The sequence below is a fragment of the Haemaphysalis longicornis genome, unplaced genomic scaffold, assembly GCF_048455015.1.
Source record: "Haemaphysalis longicornis isolate Haplotype H1 unplaced genomic scaffold, Haemaphysalis longicornis Haplotype H1 scaffold_4, whole genome shotgun sequence".
Taxonomy (NCBI): Eukaryota; Metazoa; Arthropoda; class Arachnida; order Ixodida; family Ixodidae; genus Haemaphysalis; species Haemaphysalis longicornis.
This window is the reverse complement of record NW_027526361.1, coordinates 29,865,593-29,881,941: the sequence shown is the minus strand read 5'-3', so window position 1 is coordinate 29,881,941 and position 16,349 is coordinate 29,865,593. Positions and strand designations below refer to the sequence as shown.

At 48.2% G+C, this 16,349-nt stretch overlaps 1 protein-coding gene across 1 annotated transcript in view; it reads right to left on the bottom strand.

Moving 5' to 3' along the window:
- Positions 1-7,244: 7,244 nt before the first annotated feature.
- Positions 7,245-16,349, bottom strand: part of LOC144178437 (glycerophosphocholine cholinephosphodiesterase ENPP6-like) — a 62,875-nt gene continuing 53,770 nt past the window's right edge. Inside the window, exons 6-8 of the mRNA XM_077706290.1 lie at positions 12,461-12,604; positions 10,870-10,981; positions 7,245-10,041 (exon numbers count right to left, since the gene is read on the bottom strand). Coding sequence (XP_077562416.1) covers positions 9,743-10,041; positions 10,870-10,981; positions 12,461-12,604 — 555 coding nt within the window. The 3' untranslated portion in view covers positions 7,245-9,742. The remainder of the gene's footprint in view (positions 10,042-10,869; positions 10,982-12,460; positions 12,605-16,349) is intronic.

Sequence of the window (16,349 nt, the reverse complement as noted above, 5' to 3'; positions counted from 1 at the left end):
TGCATTCCGAGCTCAGTTTTGGGCCCTGGGTAGCTCTCCGCAATGTTCAATGGCGACGTCTTGATTTGGAACGAAACTCGAAATCCAAGTTACGGGCATGTTCATTACGCATGCAGTGTCTCCCTATTTCGGGTTCCTGTTAGGGTTGGTGAGAAAGATGGGCACAGGTGTTGTGCAGTGTTGCACGCACATAGTGCCAACTGTTCTCGTCTATGATGATAAATGACAATACCCAAAGTAAATTGTCCATACCCACTCAAGGGAAATCGTCCAAGAAGTTAGTTCAGTGATTTGGCTAATTTATTTATTGATTGTAGGGTTTAACACGGTGACGCAACACGGGCGATGAGGCGCGCTGTAGTAGAGGGCTCCGGAATAATTTTGACCACCTGGGGATCCTTACCCTGCGCCGAAATCTCGTGCACACGGGCGTTTTAAATGCAAAGCACCTCTTGCTCTCGGCTTCGTCGTCCGTCGTCCGTCGTCCATCCATCCGACGCCCCAGGAAGACACCGGCAACACTGCCGCTCCAGCCCTTTAAGGGGAAGCGTGCTCGTCTCGTGCCGGCCCAGGAAAACACCGGCAACACTGTCGCTCCAATATCTCATGGCTTGTTTTGGCGCCGTCCACACCCGCACTGCGCATGCTCGGCTCATCTCGGGCCGGCCCAGGAAGACACCGGTAACAATGTCGCTCCAGGAGCCATTAAAGGGTAAGACACCACCGGGCGTTCAGCAAGCCGAGCATGCGCAGTGGGGGTGTGGACATAGCCCCGTCGCATCTAATAAAATTACACCATCTTCCCGTAGGGGAACACTGAGTAGTATGCGAAATAGCCATGGGCTCAACGACGAACTGAAAACTAAGGGGACCTTGAATCGACACCATGGCTGCTTTGCATACTACTCAGGGTTCCCCTGGGAAGATGGTGTAATTTTTTTTTAAATGCGAATGCATTTATTAGCCGGGGGCTGTCTTGCTCCGTTGGCCGGCGTGCGCCTGCATTCCTCCAGCGCGAGCGCACGTGAGCGCGCGCCTCGTAGTTCTGCCTTCGTCGTCGTCGTCGTCGTAAATGCGAATGCATTTCTTAGTCGGGGGTTCACAGAATGCAACGTGAGCATTACGCCTCTCCCTGGCGGTGACGTCACTGCAGTTGCTTCCACGTCATCAGCATCTGTTGGAGAAGAAGAAGACAAGTCTGCGAAGCGAAGAGCGCGTAATGCCGAACGCGTTACGCGCTCGGGAACATCAAGAAGGAGTCTAGTCGTTTGAACGCGCTTCGGGTTCTTTGGAACGAGTTTGGAAGAGGAGGTGATGAGAACGGTGACGCCATCATCGCGGTCTGTGACGACAACTTTCGTCTGGCGCCGTTCAGGTCGTACCTGGTGTGTGCCTCGTGCCGCGAGTCTCTGGTCAACAGGTGAGAAAAAACGTGCCCCACTACCATTCACGGGAGTTGCATTGATCTGGTCTTTACGCGAAACTGTGACGCGCGTATGCTTCTCAAAGACCCTTTGACCGTGCACTTTAGCGATCACAAGGCAGTGATTGTGGCCGTCAGGTACAACGATAACACAAACAGGTGCTGATGGATAAATGATTACGTTCACACTCTCGTCATTAATTGCGCTATTACTCGCAACACACTCATCGGTGCACCCAATGCATTCGCATTTCTGCACGATTCCCTTCGGGGAGGTGCGGGGGAATTTTTTTGCTTTTCGCCTCCATCACAAAATTTGGCTAATCCGACTGAATAACAAGGAAAAGGGGTGTACCTTTCGCGTGATGCCGTCTACGTCGTCTTACGCAGAAGTCACTCATTATGTTTCAGCATAACCGACAGACGACATAAAGCTCACGATAGTACTGTCCAGTTCTCGCCTTGGTATACAATGAAAACAGAGTAAAATTATATTAGTTCGAAACATTAAAAAATAATTCAGAGATTTTTTAGTGAAGAAATAAATAAGTGCTTACTATAAACCGAGATTTTTTTGACAACCAGCGCGATACGGAGTGGGGACCTCTAATCATAAACGCATAAATATATCGCTCAGGTTGCCGTGGATTACCCCGTCGCAAGTGCAGCTGCATAACATCTCAACAGCCTTCAATGCATTTTTTCTTCTCCAGGGCACCATACCAGCAGGTACAACGATCCGGTCGAAATTGTGCTGAAAGAGACTTCATAATGTACGTACGTAAGGATGGACAAATCTTCCGCTCGCGCATCGTCATCATCATTGCCACCGTCATCGTAGTCGCCATCATCATCATCATCCGCTGCAGGGCGAGAGTCTCTGACATGCTCCTCTGCTCTGATCCATTCTAGTCTGCTCCCCAGGCCAACCCAGCCCACCCACTCGGCCCACCAACCTCCTCGGAGACCCACACCCAGATCTTTTGTCTTGAAGCCATGACAGAGCCTCACTCCCGTTCTGCTCTTTCTCTCTCCAAATGGGCCCAGACTTTTCCCTCCCAAGGAATATGTTCCTCCTCTTTACCTCCTGGTTTTATTAATTTGCCGGGTCAGGAGACAGAACCTGCCTTCCGATTGGAAAGACAGTTTTAGATTGTTTGTTCAAGATAATGCCGCAACTACCCAGCTTCCCAGCCCAGCCGAATAGAAATACTTGATACCTGTTCTGTTCACGTAAGCCTCCTTTTTGTGCACCTCCGCAACCGTTTTGATACCCCCCTCCCTCTACCACACCCCCTCCCCCCCCGGAAAAAAAAGTAAAAGAAAAACCTGGTAAGTAGCTTCTGCTAATGTTCAAGTTAATACGTAAGCCCACAGGCACAAAAACAAGCTCTAAACTCACAGCTGACAAATCGTGCGATACTCTTGCAGAATAGTTGGCACAGTCAGGGGCCCAGATAGTTTTGAGTCCTCGTTTAGAAAACAGGTTCGTGAAGTCCGAATGAGGCAGTTAGAGAAAGTGAGAATAAAACACTCTGGGGCATAACTTCAATCAGAAATCAGATTTAAATAAGCAATAATTTCGTTTAAAAAGCAGAGCTTTTTAAATCATATCAGATCAAATCAAATCAAATCAAATCAAATCAAATCAAAACAAATCATTTTTATTCAACATCGTTCTCCGCGATGTTTCTTGACGGTGTGTAATAATCTTCATCTTCTTATTCGTCGTTCTCCATCACAGGTCCTTAATCGAGTCCCCGAAATCCTTGGGAATCAGTTCGGCGATCTCACGAAGCCAATCCTGCGATTGAGCGGTATTGCGCGTTGACTAACTAAAGTGCGACCCAGTGGTCGGCGGTGAATTGAGTTACAGGCCTTTAGTGTAACGCACACTCTGTCAATGCCGCGTTAATGGAGGCTTAGGTTGTTCGTATTGTTTGTTGTTTAATAACGCCTGAAACGGCAGCCTGTTGTTTACAAGAGCACATCAAGTCACATTTTTTTGTCATTATATTGTCACGAGGAGACGAAGAAGGGCGCAGTAGGGTATGCGCCGCTGTTGACCCGATCAAGAACGACAACGAAGAGCTGTGTGTGGGACGTGCAGCCTGGGCGAACGCCCTGCAACAGCTGTCTTATAAATAGTGTAAATAGGTCATCTCGTGCTGTAAATAGATGGCGTCGTCATCCTCCATGGTTCGCCTCACTCCTTCTGCCGCCACGTAACAATATAGATCATTGAAATAGACCGAACAAAAATGTCAACTACTTTTTCGCGCGTGAAACATACCCAGAAGGTTATTAACCAGATTCCGGGTTTCATTCAGGTCAAATAAATTGGGAGATAGTTCACAATGGCCGGTAGGTGGACACAACGACACATTAGGCAAATCAATCTTGTGCCCATTGCACTAGATTTATTAGAAGCACACTTGACCCTCGACAACATTAAAAGCGAATTCCTTACGGCATACAGCTGCTGGTGATTGCGGGAGCTGGAAATTAAAAAAAAAAATAGAAGAATAAGGGATAGGTACAAAACAATGTATAAACCAATAAATGGAAATGAAATTCGATAAATCTGCCGGCAGCAAGGATAAAACTGTAAGCTTATTTAGGGCAAGTTCAGTTCAGTTCAGTAAAACTTTATTGAGGTTGGGGAAGGTATTAAAGGGAGAAACTTGGGTGGAGTTCTCTTTCCAGGGCCCCAGTAGCTTGTGCCCCGGCCCAGGCCCTGTCGATCAGCTGGCGCTGGTCTTCCAAGGCCTCACTGGCCAGAGTCGCCTCCCACGTTTCTCGTGAATGAGGAGTATTGTTCGCTGTTTGCCATATTACTGGGCAGTTCCATATGGTGTGGAAATGGGTGGCTTTTTCGTTACATTGAAAACAGTCCTCACTAAATCTGTCTGGAAACATAAGCGCCAGCCTTGATTTGTGTGGGAATGTGTTTGTATTCTTCTCAGTGTTTGTGCAACGTGGGTGTTCAGTGCCATGTGAGAAGCGGGTAGCATTCTCCTTTCAAGTGTTTTTTTCTTTTAAGACGTTCGCCGTAGGAATCGTATAATAGAAGGGCGTAGGAGTGGTCTTCGTCGCTGTGGTTCGTAAGACTTCTAACATGAGAGACAGCGCTCTTGTGTCCTTACAAGCCTTCGCGCTCAGGGCAATGAAGTGGTGGTGGTGGTGGTTCCAGTTCAATGGCGCGTACCCACTCAGGGGGATTGGCCAGGAAATGGGCGCCTTACCGAAAGAAATTAGGTAATTTTTGAAGGGAAAGAAAAAAATTTAATTATTAGGATGAATTAGCAGTAGATGAGTAGAGAAATAAAAGTAAGGAGATTAGAGAACGAAAGAAAAAAGGTGCAAAAGCTCGTATCAGTCCTCTTCTTCCTTTACTCCACATAGGGAGTCCGACAGGGCATAGACATCAGCATGACCTGCCCCTAGTGCGGCTCGTGCTGCGAACGCGCTCGCATCGTCCTCGGCGCCATGCCAACGTAGGCCGGCTGCCGCCAGGCACTGCGAATCAGCCGAAAATTCCGGCGCACCGACGGCACAGTCCTGGAGCAGTTCCTGTGGACCAACTCCACTGAGATGCTGAGTCCTGCGATTGTCACCGGTGCCCGGCACCTGGGCTTCGTTTTGGACGCGGACATAGCAGCGGGCTTCTTAACGGGCGTTCTTCAAGCCACCTACCTGTTCCAGCTGTTCCACGACCTGGGTCTGCCGCCGCGCAAGAGCATCGTGATCACCCTGCTTTGCTTTCTCATCCGATTGATCGCCGTTCCTTCGGTTATGCGGCTCAGCTGCTGGGTGGCTTGATCTGGTGCGGCGACGATTCTCCGGGAAGCCACATTGCTGCCGTTTGCCCCTAGCGGGCTCTTGCAAGCGCGACGGCCATGAACTCCACCGACGTGCTCAAAAGTGCGGGCGCGTCCAGCGGAGGCGACAGCACGCGCAACCCGCTCTTCCAATCGGTGAGGAAGCTGCGCGAGTTTTGGACCCGCTGGCAGAATCGGGAGAGCAAGGTCCTCACGGGGAGCTTGAACGACCCGAGCTCCCTTTCCGAGGATCCGGGAGCCGCGATGAGGGCCAGGATTCCGGCTCGCCTCCAGGCGAGAGTCCCATGGAAAAGCGAGGGAGCCAGCAGTGCCTCGACATTGGACAGACGGCCGGTGCCTCGGTGCCGACGTCTACGCGAACTGGCCCGTAAAGTGAGCTCGCGGTTGTCCTCGTCCACCAACGACCCCGACGACTTAATCGATACCAGGTACGAAGACGCCGATGCCAGCTTGGATGAGTCCTCGGCCAGAGAGCCCTTCTTGCGTGAGAGGCCATCGGAGCTTTTCTGCGGCTCAGTGATGAGCCACCACTCGGTGACCGAATCGACGCTCTCGGCGTACGCCGATGTCTCTCTCGAGATGACGCACCGACTCCGAAGCCACACGTCCCGGTCGTCGCAGCAGCAACGCAGCACGGTGTTCCCCAGCAACCTCTTCAGCAGAACGTCGCTCGAGATGTGTCGGACGTCCTACAGGAGGTTGAGGACGGCCACAATCGAAGAGGACGACCCGCGCTAGTGAGGACACTTGACGTTTTAAATTAGCAGGGAAAGTCTACGCTCGGAGCGGGCAGCAGTGATCGGCGATAATCAAAATCTAGTTATTATTAAAAATTTTAATGTGGAGTCTCGCCCCAAGCGTTTTTTTCGTGGGCCTCAGTCCCATGTTTTAGATAGTTTTTGTTATTTGCGAACATCAACGTCGTATGTGAAACAGTTCATTAACATCTGTAGATGCGATTTTTTAAACCTCAGCACTGTCAAAGCTGTTCGAGAACTAAGACCTCTTACGGAGGGACAAAACAGACTACAGATGGCATTCACTGAAAAGTTTAGCTGCCAATTTCTTCGCTTGGCAGAACTAGAGTGAACCCAACCCACCCCTCCGCACCCCCCCGGCCTAGGAGCAGCACATATGGAGCTCCTTGGTCTCGGACCAGGTGCTGGTCATCTGGTTACCTCCCACTTACTAGTCTCCTTCCGGCCCTGACTGGCTAGTTGGCTTCCTCATTGGCTTGCTGGTCACCTCCCAAAACCTCCAGGTCGCGGCGGCCCTGGGGCCTGCCGCGACCACTACCCTACCACGCCACCTCTTGATAAGGGATATCTTTTTGAATAAGTTTATTTTTCTCTCTCTCTCTCTCTCTCTCTCTCTCTCTCTCTCTCTCTCTCTCTCTCTCTCTCTCTCTCTCTCTCAATTCCAAAACTTGCAAAACGTGGGAGTTGTTGTGCCAGAGCGTCCGGCCCAACTGCGTTTCACGGGACGATATAAACTCCTCGTTATTTATATTCCCCGGCCGTTCTTAAAGCAGTGTAATTTACTGTATACGCATTCATTTGGAATGAATTCTAGTTCACTCTAGCAGAACTGAGAACGGCCACAAACATGACAGAAGCGCCACGAACCGTGGCGTAGCTTGTTCCACCACGCCCGCACGCCGCAGAAAAAAAAACAAAAAAAGAAAATCCGGCGTGCGTCGTATGCTCCGTTTCAACTCGATTCTCAGCAGTGGTGTCAACAGAGATGTTATTAATCGTTCCCACAGTGGAGTCGAGGCATTACTTCGCGTCCGGTGGGGTAGAGTTTGGAACGTCCAACCCATGTGCTCAGCACGGACAAGTACCGCCACCCCTCGGAGCCCGACGTAACCAGTGACGGCGCACTGACATGGTTATCTGCATGCGTGCCTCGCCAGTGAATACAGCCTATAGGTAACGTTGAGCTGCTTCCTCATACCACAATGGCGATGTCACAGGATGTATTTTTTGTTAAATGCACCAAAAATAAGTTTTGAATAACATTTTATTTACAGGTACAACCATACAACACGATGTGCTCCGATGTGCGTTTTTCTGTCTTCAGAAAATATTTTGGGGGAGCTTTTGCTTTTCATAAGCAAATGTATCTCTACAACGAAGTTTTCTGTCAAAGGAATGCCTAAAGTTAAGGCTGCTTTAAAACCACTTTGTAAACTGGCCTCCAGCTTAGCGATTGCTGTAAAGCTTGCCTTATTTCCGACTTGAGTACTTCTATGCATGGGAATTTTCGATTGTCTGTTCGAAAGAACGTTGCAACTAAAAAACAGTCCAGCTGAACATTCGCGCTAGTTCTAAATTAGCAGTTAGGCATGTTATCCCAGGTGCTGAGGTGTACTGGCGAAGTTTGTCGGAATATTATATTTATCTAATAGATTTGGCGCGCTGATAAACTTATTATGGTCAGATCTTACGCACTGGCCAGAATATACGCGTTCGCCACTCAAGCGGCGTGGATTAACATTAGCCCAAGAGCCACAGTAGGCAAGGAACAGTTCACGTGAAGTTCACATATACGCGTCATACTCAGCGCTTAACACTTATAAATGACAGACTGCCTGCGAGGGAAGGGGAGGGGGGCAGTTTTTAAGACAACCGGAATTCTGACGTCCCACAAAACCGTTACGCATTAATACGCCCGGAATTTCACGTGAGGAAGAGAAAGCAGAGGACGTTTGAAATGTGCAGATCCGAGCCTTTTCCAAGAGCCATCATCGCTGCCATGCTGGGGCATTTCTGCATGCGCGTCGCCGTTAGGTTCTGGGTTTTTCCATTCCAGACAGTGAAACTTCGAATGCTGGTTAGCCATGGGAATTTCTAGATTGTCTTTTAGATTGTCTTTATTTTCTTCTTTGTTTTAGTATTCTGTGCGTTGCTTTAGAACAGGCACTGATTTTTGTAAGGGGACCAACAGATGTCAGTTAGTGGCCCCATGAACTTCTCTACGGTATGATGCCTGGTCTAGGACGTACGAGTCCCGATAATTTACGTTGCCGTTACAGCGGCCAGGCATGACGAAGCCCGAATAAGAAAAAAAGGGGCGAAATGCAGTGAGCGGCAGTCCCGTGCATATATTGTTGGGCGATACACAGAGGGAGGCAACTAAGATGCATATTTGATGGAGCGAATTTCTGATGTGCCAAGCGTGTTACGTTTTCACAAGGCGAATTTTTATCTAGAGTTGCTACTCCCGGTAATCGATTCAGTACATAACATATGTATAAGCAGTAAGGCAAAAGCTATTTCCAGTTGGCCGTCTGCGCTGGAAGTATTTGTTCTAGCTAACTCGTGTAGATAGCTGCAGTAAAAAAAGCACTCCGAAGTCATGCGTGCTTAACGTGGAGAGCCGAATAGCGCTCGGTACGCCACCCTAGGTGCTCGCAGCCTAAAAGAGGCTCACAAAAGAGCCAACCTTATGGTGGGCGTGCATGGGTGTTCGTCTTTTTTCCGCAATATTCAAGCACTCAAGCACGGGTTCTCCCTAATCGTGCCATGCTTAACATTGGCTATGAGGCGGTCGCACTTTTCTATGTGTAATGCGCTGGAATCTGGAATCCTTGGATTGTCAGATAATTTAACTGCCTTTCGCGTCTCACCATAGTCAGGTCATATTGACTTCGAATGACTCTCTATTAGTGGCTGCTTTAGGTCGAGAAAACTTCGTTGTACTTTAGAATCCCGTGCAGCAAACTAGATCGCACCTTTTCTACACCACTTCATTTGTATTTTCACTAAACGAGGCTCTCTCTTTTTAGGGTACTACACCTTGGAAACCTTCAGTTCTTCGTAACCGCCGTATGAGTTAGTTTTATATCACCTTACACAGTTAGAGAAAGAAGGGCTGTTTTTCAGGCTTCCCTTCCTGCGTCCTCCGTTCTCTCGGCAGAAATTATTTCGGGAGAAGAGAAAAACGTGGAGATGTCCTGAAACTTCTCCCGTTTCGAAGGCGGTTAGAACTACGGTTTTTAGAAAACGAGCTTCGTAGCGACAGCGGAACAAGGCAATGCTCGAAATATGGCTGCGTATCGGCGCTGCGTAACCTTATTTAAAGCTTAGCGTGGTGTCGGTTTATCACAACCAAAAGGAAACGAAGACCACTGCTTTAATTAAAGCCTCGGTCCGGTAACCGCGTCTTTCTTAAGTAGCGATAATCACGTATCTGCACATGTATGCCCCGTCGCTAAAGGCTCAGCTCTCATCACGAGGGGATGGTATTGCTTTCCTTCATACCTTCGAAATTACGCCATTCGGGACTTTAGTAGGCTTTTAGTATAGTTAACGGCGAATCGCTGAGCGTGCGGAATAGGCGTCCTGGCTAACGCGGAGCGTTCCTGCCAGCCCCTTCGTTACTGACATTGGGGCAAGCCGCTACGTTCACAACCCGCCGAATACAGCCTCTCTTTGGCACATGTTTGTTTCGTCATGCCCTCGTTCCGGCGTCTTCAAAGCGCGTGTCGGGCGCACGCAGGAGCGACGATAGCCGCTGCAACCAGCGCAAGAAGCTCCAGCGCAGGCGGCCAGGAGGCGAGCGGCCGCCTGGTCAGACTGCCGGTCGGTTCCGCTGCGTTGCTGTACTTGGAGCTTCCGTAGCGCGGGAAGTCCATCTCGGACTCGACGAGACCCTCGTCCATGCGGGCCCAGGATCCGTTGTTGGGCTTCGGCTCCAGGCCCAGCGCGTGGCACATGAAGTTGTAGTGGTCCACGTTCACCAGCGGCTTCAGCACGTAGTTCCGCTTGATTCCTGTCACGGGGAGGAATCGACAGGCGGTAGTGAAATGATTGGAAAGCAGTTTGAAAATCCCGCCAGATTATCCTCCCTGCAAGCTGGGGAAAAAGTTCCTTAGGAAGCCCCGAAATTTTGCCTTATCGCACTCAAAGAAATTTTTGTGTTATTGGTTAGCTGGACTCAACCTAAAGCCCCGGACGGTAGTGACAGTTTCAAGGAAGCTGCAGTATCCGCATGCTAAATCTATTCCAGGCGTCGAATTTGAAAAAAAAAAAAAAAACAATCTGCAGAAATTCTGAGAATCGCCTACTAATGCGTAACATTCTTATGCCGCTTGACTCGAGTGTGAGTTCTTCAAAATCAAAATTTTTTTGGCTTTTTCTAAATACTGTCGGATTATCTCCATTTACGCTATTATAACGATTACGGGTGGACATTCCGCGAAATCTGCGTTATTGTGGAAATGCAGGGCATTACACTGTTCGCCATTTACCGAGATATTTTTGTTTTTCTTGTTTTTCGACTTTCAAAATTTCGTTCAACCAACGATCTCCATTTACGCTATTATAACTATTACAGGTGGAACTTCCGCGAAATCTGCATTATTGTGGAAATGCAGGGCATTACACGGTCCTGGTTGTGGGGGTGCTCTGCAAAAATACGACCCATTAAAAAAAAAGGCAGTCCAGTCGGGATGGCGTGCGTACATTATCGGGAACGCTATGCAGTTGTAAGCGAGACCACTACGCGCGCAAGGAGAACTGCAGTTCCCGTTCAATGCAGAGTCGTCTCGCTTACAAGTGCGCAGCGTGCTTTCGACAGCGAATAAAAACATGTACTCACTTGGGCCCTGAGCGTAGAAGATGGTTCTCATTTCAGGAAGTTCGGGGTCGTAACCATGGTAGCCGAAGAATCGCTTTTTATGAGTCACTTTTGTTTTGCTGCTGTCGCTGAGCTGGAAAAGAGAGACAGTGCTCTGTGTTTACTTGTGTCCTCAGGCGTTTTGTAATCCAGAAAATGCTTTAGAATGTGTCGAGGTGGAATATTTTTGGTAACATCACGGCACAGGCCACTGGCTGGTGACAGCAGGAAAAGGGCAACCACAAACATGGCAAAGACGCCTATGTCTGCCTAACGGAAAACCACTAACAGAAAGAAAGAACGGAAATCAAGACGGCGCTCCGAAGTTGTTTCTATCGATCGGTTTGGCAATGTACTGAAGGAAACAAAATAAATAAAGTCGGTTCAGTGTTACGATCAAAAAGAGGTGTGCAATAGCGACCTCGTCGGCGTAAAAACACATCACACGACGGCAATTTAAAGTAGTTATTTTTTACATGTGCTGCAGTTTTACTGAGCTTACAAATAACCTTAATAATAATTTAATACAGTAAATTGTTGTTTTAACAAAACCACTTCATTCGAATTTTTCCTTTATTCGAAGTTTTTTCATGGTCCCTTACTCAGAACATGAATGAATGAATGAATGAATGAATGAATGAATGACTTTAATGCGCAGAGTAGGCTAAAAAGCCCTGTGGGTAGGAGATGGAAAAGAGGATTGGGAAAGACGTCTCTAATTAGTTGTAGTACATCTGACTAAGTAATTTTCAGGGTTCGTTCTCAATGTAGCAGTCTCTCTAGGTCCCATTGGTGATAGAGTATGAAAAGAAAGCAAATCATTCCCCGCTTTATTAAAATGCAGTTTATGACTACGCCAAATTCTTGTCCAAAAGACTTCGTTATAACGAGGATTTACTGTATACGTTACTTTAAATTATTAATTGATTAAGTGGCTGTTTATTTTATTGGCAGACATGTGCTCTTGAACGATACGTTAAGATACCTGCCCATGAACCCGTAACTTGAGAAAATATCCTTATGTAAACAGCGCAGGCGAAGAAGAAGTCAGAGAAAGGGCAAACACAAAGACGGCGCTGTTTGTTTGCCCTTTCTCTATCTTCGTCTTCTTCTACGCTGTTTTTATCATGAACGTACCCCAACTTGCCAAGTTCGCCGCACTTGAGAAAATATGCTACCACCCCCCCCCCCCCCCTCCATCATACAAGATAAAAAACAATACATACTGTGCTCAAGTTGGAACAAACTCCACATGGCATCAGTAGTCATGCCGGGCAAGCGTTACATGTTGTTAGTTCAGTTTTACTATTTATAATTTATGTTTACTTCTTGTATTGTGTTTTTAAAAAATCGCCTTCGATCAATATTCCCGATTTACACTATTTTAAGAACTAAGCGTGTTAACTTCGCAAATTATGCGTTTTTGTGCTGGCGCAGGGCGTTACACGCTTGGTGCGGTGGGGTCATCGGCAAAGAATGCCCACGCAGTAAAACCTTAAAAATAACATAACCGAAAGGTGCAGGTTAATCGCTTTTGAACGCGCGTTCAGCCAAGCGGGTATCCATTACGCACCGGAAAGATGAAATACTTGGGTGTGGTCATGAGGAACAGCGGCAGGACTCGGGGGCTGTGCTTGATGTGGTACCTGGCGGGAATCTCCTCCTTTGTGTACACCTGCAGTCCCTCCACGCGGGCATCGATCAGGGCGCGGTGCAGCTGTGTGGGAGGCCAGGTGAAACAGAGGAGAAGGAGAACGGAACAATGAATTACGCAACTTAAAAGAAGCAATAACGGCGGAGCTAGCCGCCACCTTTAGCCGATATCGAACACCTGTGACCACGGTAGCGGCATTTGAACGCAACGCAGCTGCGGAAACCCTATACGCCCATACGCTGCCAAGCGAAAAAAGAAGTTTCGTACAAATGAAACGCCACGTATGAAATACAAAGCTGTATTCCCAAACGGTGCAATTTTTTTTCTTGTAACTTACAGGTGTCTTAAAACACGTTTTGTGCATGCACAGTAAATCAACTCACGCTCAAGGACATGTGGCAGAGTACCGCTCTTTCAAGAACAGCCGAAAGAAGCTCACAATCGGGAGGCAGAGTTACAACCACCATCCAGTGTCGTACCGTGCTTATGGTAGAAGGGAGTTATTTCAACTCTAGGGTACTTTTATTGCTTGCTGCAGCCATATCAGACGGAATTGCTGCAGCTTGCTGCGGCCAAATCAGCCTTACCACACAGGACCGCCACCGCCGACATTTAACTCAAGTGTCCAACATAAGCTAAGTTGGTTTTTCTCCTCGTCAAAACGTTTTGCCAAAATCTCCCAACAGCACACGTGTACCCAATGCCGGCGAACACCTGAGAGAAGTTATTTTCCTTCAATGTGCAAAATAGATTGAGCCCAACTCCTGTTGAAACAATTAACAGCACAAGCCATGGAGGCCGACGTGCCTATAGTGGGGCATAACGTATCACCGCCCCTAATTACCTCAGCCGTAACCTCGCCAGCTTTACGTACCACATGGGAGAGAAGAGGAGACTTGGGCTGAACTGCATTAATGTGTTGCGACAATTTAAGTAGGGCGATCTCGCAACCCATTCGAACTTTGTTACTTGTTGCGAACCAACGGGAAACCATGGTGTACGCTGGACCTGCTCGGGAGAGCAGTAACCCTGCGTACCTACGGTTGTTTTTGTGCAACAAACGCTCTTTGATGTACTACAACTACGTTAATACACATAACCTTGAATGGTTTTTTTTTCTTTCTTGCGAAAGGGGATTACCAGGCTTTGTGGAGCTGGACCCTATGTGCTACGCAGAGTCGATCATGTGCGTTAGGGATCAGTTTAAGCTGCTGCCCTACTGAATTTTAAGAAAATACTGAAACAACGCTTTCTAAAAATACCTAAAGCATCCCTAAGCCTTTAATTCTATGCATCCTGATTAATGCATTACTGCATCTTTTCATAACTGTACCTGCCCCCACATTGTGCTATCTTACAAACGTAAGTGGTGTAACGCGCGAATAGTAAACCTGTGTTTTGAGGCACGGCGTAGTGGAGGACTAGGAATTAATTTAGGCGACCTGATGAAGGTTTTTAACATGCGCCGCTTCCGTTTTCCCCACCATCAGAAACAACGTCGCCCCGGCCGAAATCTAACCCACGTCCTTGGGCTCCGCTGCACAATGCCTTAGCCACTGACCCACCGCAGCAGGGACCTCGGCAGGCGCGCGAAACAGCATAGCTCTCCTCCCACCCACTGCATATGCATTCGAGCATGGCACTGGCCCCCGCATTATTTAAAGCGAAGCTTTCTGCGCCTCGCTGATGACGTTCGATGTCGCGCCTAAACTAACTTCAGGAAAGCCAACTCTACACAATGAGTTTCACAAAATTATGATGATGATGATGATAGGCGAAGGCACATCAAGCGGCTCAAGAAAAAAAGCGCTTCCCGTGGTCGAAATCGAACCCGGGTCCCTCGCGTTATGAAGCCGACGTCTATCCGACTGCGCCACTTTTTTTTCTCTTTATTGCCGGTCTTCGACATAACGCAAGTCATTCAACACACCACATACAACAGGCACGCACAAAAAGCAGCCAGTCGTGACTCCGACTTGGCTTTGTCATTGGTTCATTACTTCATACTCCGATACGGTCGAAGCAGTTTGGAATTTGGTGTAAAGGGTACACATTTACCCATACTCTACGGCACTCGAACGTCCAAATCAATCCAATTCAAACAAATTAATCGAAAGCAACGATTAACTCCATTTTGCGCAGAGAAAGCTTCGCGTTTCAACAGTCGTTCTTCTTAGATGAAAGGGGCTTTGAATTTTTTCGCTCCTAGGAGTGAAATGACCTCCTTTGTAAAATTTCTCAATGCGGAGTTCAGCGCCTGCACAGAAGGAAAAAAAATAGCTCGCACCCGCTAGCGAAGAGGGGCGACATAAACAAAACATTTTCTGCAAGGCGGACTGCCACCGCGGAGTGCAGTCAGAGTAACGTATACTCTCGTAAAATTTGTTGTATGGGCGAAGCCTGATCACCAGCTAAATTTGGCCGGGTCTGCGGAGGGAAAGCTGGCCCCATTGGTACTGTGTTGCAGCCGGTCATGGGAATCGTGTGCGGCGTGGAAGACCGAGGGAGTAATCCTCCATGACAGTTTCTTACTTTAAAAAGTTCGAGTGGCACTTCTACAATTTTATTCATTTGGCCCTATGTTAGTGCAGCGTTACAAACACGGCAGAGTAAACGCGGGTTTCCTTCGATTTATTGTCACAAAAACGGATGACGACTCTAATAACGTGGAAAATGAAGTTTGTGAGAGCAAATGGTGCTCAAAGAATAAACGAACGAAGTAACATGCCACGAACTAGCAGACGAATCGACGTGCGCTATCACAGTCGTCGAATCGAATGGTGCCGCGCTAGGCCGCGAGTTTTTTCAGCATAGAAGCAACGGTTTTTCGAACAGCCATGAACTGTCGATCAGGCGTAGCGATAAAGCGAGGTCATCCCACCATAGCTTCTATGCGAGCATCAGCTTGATAAGAAGCCCGCATGCTGGCTGCGAAAAGATGATAATGGCATGCGGCCGGCCACTGGCACAAAGCAAAAAATAAGCGTAGGTATTTTCGCAACAATATGATTCGAGGGAACGACATTTTGTTAACACAGAAACTGCCCGTGTGCCGCGTCTGTTTGAGCTGTTTGTGTAGAGCAAATAAATGGTATCACAAGTATTTGCTTTTCCGCGATCAGCCAGGGCCGTGTATGCATTCTTAACAAATGGCTGTCCAAACAGCAACAGAGGGGAGATAAATAATCTAGCGTTAGAACACCTATAATGATTCCCGTTATCGGATACCACGAGTCGACCGATTTCGCAATGCCCAGTGGCTGCACCAAGGCATTCAAGGCATGTTCCCGCCAATATTTGGTAGTGGTTGCCAGGCTGGATCAAAAAAGCGCCGAACTCCCAAGGAGGCTGTAACTCCGTCGACTGTGGAACTGGCTGTAACTTGCGTTATGTAACTCAGCCGGCCGAAGATAGCAACCAGTATCGCATGCGCCAAAACTGCAGACAAAACTGCATGGCAAACTGTCATCGCTCCAGGCGTCTCGATACTCAACCATAAAAAATATCGTGCGGACAACGCAAACTGATAGCAATTTCGCGGGCCTGCAATCTTTGTGCGGGGTCTTATTGTACGCGAATTCTTTTGACCAGCTTCAAGCACCCCGGCAACGGTGGAAAGCTTCTGCTCGGTGGTACCCGCCAAGGTGGCTCAGTGGCTGAGGCGTTGCGCTGCTGAGCACAAGGACGCGGGTTCGATTCGCGGCCGCGGCGGCCGCTTTTCTGATGGAGGCGAAAAGCAAAAACGCCGGTACATGCGAGATTTCGCGCATGTTAAAGAGTCGCAGGTGGTCAAAATTAATCCGGAGAC